Source organism: Theobroma cacao, chromosome 6 (genome assembly GCF_053813885.1).
Source record: "Theobroma cacao isolate CCN51 chromosome 6, ASM5381388v1, whole genome shotgun sequence".
NCBI classification, from domain to species: Eukaryota; Viridiplantae; Streptophyta; class Magnoliopsida; order Malvales; family Malvaceae; genus Theobroma; species Theobroma cacao.
In genome coordinates, this window is record NC_142644.1 from 111274 (window position 1) to 119107 (window position 7834).

The 7834-nt window shown below is 32.5% G+C and overlaps 1 protein-coding gene across 1 annotated transcript; it reads right to left on the reverse strand.

The window, feature by feature from the left end:
* Positions 1 to 3669: 3669 nt before the first annotated feature.
* LOC148761939 (zinc finger BED domain-containing protein RICESLEEPER 2-like) lies at positions 3670 to 5397 on the reverse strand. The gene is made up of 3 exons (XM_088807286.1): positions 4062 to 5397; positions 3941 to 3966; positions 3670 to 3789 (listed from the first exon to the last, which is right to left on the reverse strand). Exons 1-3 carry the CDS (start codon positions 5395 to 5397, stop codon positions 3670 to 3672), a joined length of 1482 nt encoding a protein of 493 aa, XP_088663412.1.
* Positions 5398 to 7834: the final 2437 nt, after the last annotated feature.

Genomic DNA, 7834 nt, shown 5'->3' on the forward strand with positions numbered 1-7834 from the left:
TAATTTGATCATGGAGTGAAATTTTTGACCAAGATTAACTATTTGGAGTATAATTTAATGATAGGAAGTGAAAAAGTTTAATTCTGGTGATTTTTGGAGTGTAGGGGCAAAATCGTAATGTTGCCACCCACGGACAAAATTTGAGATTTTGAGAGAATTTAGATCAAATTTGACAAATTGGAGAATGGTATGAGTATAAGGGGTGAAAAATATGTCTATGGGTAATTTTTCAATTTTTGGGGCAAAAATGTAATTTTTGACTTTTACGGGGACAAAAGTGTAAATTTCAAAAATTACTCCACCGAGACTTTGGATAAGTCTGAGAATTTTATCTAAGCTATGGATATGTGGGACAAGTGTATGGTGAAAATTTGGAAACAAATGGATGAAATTTTAAAAATGGGCCAATGGGAAAGTGACACATGGCATTTTTTAATGAAGTAATATTATTTTAATGAAAAGTCAGCCATTTAAACCCAAATTTTGAGTGCTGGCCGGCCATAAGGAAGAACAAGAGAGGAAATAGAGAGGAAAGGAAGAAAAAAAAGAAAAACCAAAGAGAAACAAGAAAATTCAAAGGGAAATTTGCGGTTTTCGACCGTTTACGCGTCTAACGGTAAGATTTTTCGATTTTAACTTGATTTCTACCTTTCCTATGCCTTTATTTCCATTTAGCATGCTTGAGGAGAGAGATCAAAAAGTGATATCAAGGGCTGGACGAAATTCTAGGGGAGAGAAATTGAAATTTTTAGGTTTTGATTTTTAGTTAAATTGATAGTTTTAGTTAGTTAAATGTGTTTAGAAATTAAATTGGGCAAAAAATCATTAAATTTTCACAATACCCACTCTTGGCTGGATGCTCAATGCTGTACAATGATGATGAATTGATTTTATTCTAAGGAAAATGAAGAGAAAATGATGAAAAACGATTAAACGTGATAGAAAAACAAAGTAGAAAATTAACCGAGTTAATGTCCCATTTTTGGCCGAATTTTCCAAGGAAGGGAGTGAGCTGATTTTGTTGTTTTTAGAAGGTTATTGGCTGATATTTAATGGTTAGAAATGTTGGAGAGAGAATGGAATGATTTAGAGCTAAAATGAAGCGCGTTAGCAATTTATCGGGCAAAGTGCCAAAAATAGGTTAATACCGCGTTTAAGCCGTTTTAGGCTATTGCATTTCATACCATGCATTAGTATAGGATTTAAGTTAATTATATAGTGATTTAGCATCAATGTGATGAATTGTGTAAATTTTTGTAATGTGTCTAGGAGGAGAGCCTTCCGAAAAAGGCAAAGAAGTCGTACCCGACGAGTAGTGATCGGGGCGCTTAGAAAGCTTTTAGTTTGTACAAACAGTGAGTAAACTTATTACTATTGTAAATTATCTAGAGTTTATTTTAAATGCCCTTTATGTATTTTATGAAATGAAAACGAGATTTTTGATGTTTTAGGAATAAATGTGACAAATAAAAATATATTATATTGATTATGAAATTGAGTAATTGGAGGCTGCAAATTACTTGAAAAATATATATTTTCCTAGGAATGGCTTATGAGAAATGAGTATATGTGGCTATGTTTTGTGAATGCATTGGGAAATTTATGTAAGTTGTTTTTACTATGCAGGCTGGATAAATAAATAAAAACCACGTTATACTGTCGAAATTTTATTAAAATTGGTGGGTTAGTCACTGCAGTGACGGGTTTTCGTGGACTGCCTATTAGAGGGGCACGGTAAACCCAGTTATATAGTTACTCCGGTTGTAGAGGCGAGGAGGGTAACTCTTGGGGTAGTATTAGAGCTCACTTCACGTCGAACCCCCACGTGAATGTGTAACTCGGCCAACGCCAAGGAACGGCTGGTTTTTAAAAATAAAAATGTGTTTCACGTGTGAATATTTTAACACCCTTGGCGGACTCGGTTAGATGCCTCGGCCAAGGTATCCCCGAGGATTAGTTTTGGCTTGAGCCTTGTTTTAATAAAAGACATAAGCCTTAACAACTGTTTTGGTAAATTACAAATATTTTATGGTTTAAGAAACAAATTGAAAACATTATGAAATGGGTTGAAATTTGTTGTTTAAACTTGCCTCCATTTTACTCGCCTTTAGATATTTATGATAATGTCTGTTTACTCATTGGGATTGCAAAATCTCACCCAACTCCTTTCCACCAATTTCAGGTTCAGTATAGACTGTAGATAGCTGATCTCATCGAGGACTACCATTGGATCTGCATTTTCCAAACCGTAGGTTCACAGTCCTCTTTACTTTTGTTTATTCGGGGGCCTTCTTGTTATTGTAAATTAAATTAAATATTTTGGCTTACTGTATTTCAGTATGTATAAATTTATTTAGCTTTTACGCTATAAAGATTATTCACGTATAACTCTATAAATATTGTTTTATAAGAAAATAGAATATTTCCCTTAATATTTCTTTTATTTTCTTATTATATTCAAATAACCGTAATTTCGGTTTAAATGAAGATTTTTTACTTTTAAACTCATTTTGAATATGAATTATGTATTTTGTACTTGTATATTACGTTTTAGCCAGTTTTGAAATTTTTGAGAAAAAAATGACCAAAATACCCCTGTGTGGCGAAAATTTTATTTTGATTGTTTTTTATCTAAAATAGTAAATATTCTCTAAAAACTCGATATTTAACAATGATTGCTCACAGGAAATGAAAGAAACTGATATGTAAGCCTTGCGGGGTTCCGGTTGGCATTCCGGATAATGAGTGTAAATCGGGATGTCGCGGCGATTGTCATGGGCCTGAGGGAGGTTCCGGGTCGTGACACATATGCTCAAGTAGACAAACATATTGTTTAATTTTAGAGAAGAGCAAAGAGTAAGAATTATTTAAGTTTCAAAATAAAATTATCTTGATAAGCAAACAAAGGAAAAAAAATTTCTTGAAATAGGTATTTACATCAAGTCTCAATACCAACAATTTATGATTTATAACTCAAAGCAAAAGTCCCAAAGAAGATTTTGAGAAACAATGACTTTTATTTTATTTTTTTACTTTTTTCAAAAATTAGACATACTAAAATTTTTAAAAAAAATTAATTTAGCTTTTTTTAAATATTAAACTCATGGCTAGGGCTGTGCAAACGGATAGTTCGGTTAATTCGATTACTGGATATTCAGTAACCGAATTAACCGAACTCCTATATAAAACTAACCAAAACCGAACCGAAGTAAAAAACTAACCGAACTAACCGGAACCGAACTAACTTGGTTAGTTCGGTTCGGTTACCAAAAATCGAATTTAATAATTTTTTTTTACAAAACAAAAAATTAAATGTTATTTACTCTCTTTCGGCATCTCTTTACTCCCAAATGAGGCTTGTGTGACAAAATATATGAAACAAAGGTACAGTCAACTTTAATGGAGACACAAAAATTTCTAGTACCCCAAAAGTTCCTACAACTCCCCTGAATATATTCAAGAAATAGAGCAAGAAATATCCCACAGCAGCACAACTATAACCAAAAATCAGGGAAAGATGCTGCACTTTTACAACAATTCAGATATGCAAAACGAAAAAAGGACCTGCATCATTTCGATCCTTATAAATTTCAACATAGTAGAAAAGCAAAAGATCCAACAACAACAAGAACATCCAACAACTAACAACTACCATTACTGTCATGATAATTAAACATACAAAACAACAACAGAGGGGGGTTCAGATGGAAGGAAAGATGCAGGAGACAAGAGTGGTGCAACAAAGGGAAGTGCAATGGCAGGTGCTTGGGTTGGATTTTCAGCAGCAACCTAAAATATAAAATTCAAGAATAAAGACTATCAATAAAGGCTAAACTTTTTCAAGAATACAATAATATAAAATTGTTAATTTGATAAATATTTAGGAGTATATTTATCAAGTACTAAACCTTACTTGATTACCTTAAAGATTATCAAGTACATTGTCCACTGCAATCTTTGACAACTCTACAATACATAAACAAGAATGTAAGAAATAAAACAATAACATATTAACAATTGAAATAGCAAAAATGAAATGATGATATAAATAAAATACTTACCTTCATCAACTTTCTCAAGCTCTGCCAAATCATTCTTAGTGTCATGAAGATAATAGAAAGGTCCACGTAGCCAATCCTGAGCACAAATAAGAACTTGCACCATCGTAGGCATTAAAGAACTCCTATATGCATCAAGCACACGACCACCGGTGCTAAAAGCTGATTCCGAAGCAACTGTGGATGGAAGAATCGCTAATACATCACGAGCTAGTAAGGCAAGAGTAGGATACCTATGACTATTGAGTTTCCACCAAATGAGAACATCAAAGTCATCATTATCGGTTGCATCAGGCTCATTTAAACTCAAATACTTCTCCAATTCTAACTTATCCTCTTCCCTACCAATTGCAATCTTATATCTCTTAAATTCATTCAAAAGAGCAACACTAGCACTAGAGTCAACATCATCATTAAATTCTGAAATTTGGCTCACTTGGGATTGGCTATTGTCACCAACTATCTCAAAAGGAGGTTGTACATTTTTCTGGTATTCAACAAGCAACTCTTCCATTGTTTTCTTCAAACTCACACAAATCGATGAAGCCTGCTCATTCGAATACATTTTCCTCAAACAAAACTCCACAAATACAAGTTTTTTCCTTGGATCAAGAACAGAGGCAACATAAAGCAGCTTATTCATTTTTTCTATATTTCCCCAATACTTATCAAATTTCTCTTTCATTTTCTTTGCCATTGTTTGCAACTCAACATCAGGATGCCTTTGTCTATCTCTCAAAATGCAATAAATACCACAAATATCATCAAGAAAAGTATTAATAGTGGCATAAGAAGTACTTGAAACTTTTACTGTGAGTGTGTAAAAATGTTTCAAGAAAAGATTCAACCTCCTAACATTTTCCCAATCCTTATGTTCAGGTATCCCATCTCCCATCAACAAATCAGTTCTATATTGAGAATCAGCTTCTTCAAATAAAGTAAAGGCTTCTTCAAACTTTTGAGCTGTTTCTAACATCAAGTAAGTGGAGTTCCATCGAGTACTAACATCCAAACACAACAAATTTTTTGATTGAATATTTGCAGACTCAACACATTCCTTGAACTTTGCTAACCTAGCAGGTGACTGTCTCACATATCTAACTGGCCCTCTGATACAAGCAATTGAATTATTCATTTCCTTTAATCCATCAGTGACAATGAGATTAATGATATGTGCAATGCATCTCATATGTAGGAATTTGCTTTCTAAAAAGCTATTTCCTAAAAAGTTTAATTTTTTCTTCAAATATGTTATTGCAACATCATTGGAACTAGCATTATCAACAGTAATAGTGAAAACCTTACTAATCCCCCAATCACGCAAACATTTACCAATCATTTTTCCAATGGCCTCACCTTTGTGACTATAAATGGGACAAAAGTTTAAAATTCTCTTGTGTAATTTCCAATCATTGTCTATAAAGTGAGCCATAAGACACAAATAATTCTCTCTTTGAATTCATGTCCATGTGTCTGTGGTCAGAGAAACTCTAAAAGAAGATGTTCTCAATATATACTTGAAATGGTTCTTTCCATCAACAAAAATGTTAAAGCAATCTCTAGCAACAGTCCATCATGATGGCACAATAAATCTAGGACATGAAGTTGCCACGAATTCCTTAAATCCTTCCCCTTCTACAAATCTGAAAGGTAACTCATCTCTAATGATCATCTTAGCTAGAGACTTTCTAATGGCTTCTTGACTAAATTTCCAAGTTCCTATGGACCCATCCCCTGATTAAAAAGCTAACTCAGTTTGAGTAGAATCATTAGTAGAACTAGGAAACTTTTTGCAAGAATTCATGTGATTCTTCAATGAAGTTGTGCCATTATATTTAGTATTAGTAGAAAGTACCCTATCACAATAATTGCATCTAGCTTTTTGTTCACCTTGATCATTGACGAATCTGGTGAAGTGTTTCCAAACTTCAGACCTCGATGGAAGTGCTTTCCGTTTCTTAGAATTGACAGCATCACTTTCATTAGTGGAGATTATAGTTTGCTGTGTAGTTGGTGTTGGTGACGCTGACGGCATGGCAATAGGAGTAGATTGCGTAGCAGCATCACTAGGAGTAGAAGCTGGAGCTGGATTATCGCTTTCACTTGCCATTGAAATCTTCAACCTGTCACTCAAAAAAATTAATTAATTAGCAAATTTGTCATGATAACTTTTTGTTTGAAAAAATTAAATGCTAAAAAATTTGTAAAAGGAATAATGGGCTAAACTTAATCAATCAACTTTACACCTTGAAACATAAGAAAAAGAAAATATCAGTCAAAGAACCTATAACTATGTTAGACATGTAAAATGGAAGGAAAAAATGATATCAGTCAAAGAAAATATCAGACTTTGTACTTCTAATTGTTAAGAGCTTAAGTGTGTTCTAACTAAATGGTTGTCCATTGAATTCAAATGAGAAAATTCTTCTTGTATTCAAAGATTAATTGTTCAAGGGAGCTTGAAATAGTAAGTGAACATAAATGTCATGCCAATATTTTCATTTTAATATTGATGGAAGAAAAAATTAACGTATAGTACTATCACATTCAATAAATAAAATTTGTGCTTATATTATATTGGAGGAACAAAAAGTCCATTGATGCAGTGGGATGGGTTAAAAATCCAAGTTCTACTCCATGAAATTACGTTCCCATTATTATCCCATATGAGGTTCATTGAGTAAGGATGTAAGGTCTGCATCCATGGAGCTTAAGTGTATGTTTGGGGAAGGTATACTACATTTTATGTAATGAAACATTCCAATTTCAATAAATAAAAATGGACATTTACTAATATTTATCTTATTTAATTTTGCTAAAACTTTTATACAATTTTTGTCGACAGAATTTAATTTCTTAAATGTAAAATCATTACTGTCATGATAATTAAATATACTGTCATGATAATTTAATTATTGAAAGCAAATGTAAGGTTTGAATTTGGTCCTTGATGAGTTGAGTAAAGCCAAACTTCTACTTGACATGGTTTTAATTTTTACTGGTTTTGTCGTGATGCATTAATGCATAGGCTCAACAAACTCAAATCCAAAATCAATAAAGCTACTGCTATAATCAACCCACCACTTTGTGAACAGATTAATCAAATCATTAGGCCTTTGGGTTATTATTAGGGAAGAAAAAGGAAAAGATAAAGAAAGTTATAACATATATATCTATCTATCTATCTCTTTATATATATATCTCCATCAAGTTTACAGGTAAGATAGAAAAAAGAGAAGGAGAAAGCATATAGGTCTAGTTGCGAATAATCTGTGCTATTTCAATCATTGCATGCAATACAAAGAAATAATTAAGATTGCATCACCTCCGAAAGTCATCAAAAATATTATTTTCCATGTATACCACTACCATAGCCCTATCTATTTGTTCCAATGCTCGGGCCAAAATAACTAATAAACTAATCTCGTGAATAATGTAATTACACAGTACTGGGAAATTAATACCAATTTGTTCAAATCTGAGATTAAATGTTTGTTTTTATATTAGTTTGTACTATTTACACTAACACACTTATTACATTACTATACTTTTATTCAAACTCAGATTTGAAGAAGAGAAAGAAAAAGAAAAAGAAGAAAAACCCTAACCCAAATAAAAAAAAGCAAAAAATCAGAATTAAAGAAAAAGAGAAAGAAGAAAGACTAAACAAAAACTTTGAGTTGAAAAAGAAAAAATCAAATTTGAATAATAGGGCTTACCGATTGAGATGGAAATCAGAGAGAGAGAGCCTTTGAAATCGACGATCACTGTGGTGC

Excerpts from the sequence above, each read along its gene's own strand:
- LOC148761939 (XM_088807286.1), bottom strand. The coding sequence starts at position 5,397 with ATGATTGGTAAATGTTTGCGTGATTGGGGGATTAGTAAGGTTTTCACT. Across the intron at positions 3,967-4,061 it reads GCTTGAGAAAGTTGATGAAG|AGTTGTCAAAGATTGCAGTG; the intron begins GTAAGTATTTTA and ends TATGTATTGTAG. Across the intron at positions 3,790-3,940 it reads CAAAGATTGCAGTGGACAAT|GTTGCTGCTGAAAATCCAAC; the intron begins GTACTTGATAAT and ends TTTATATTTTAG.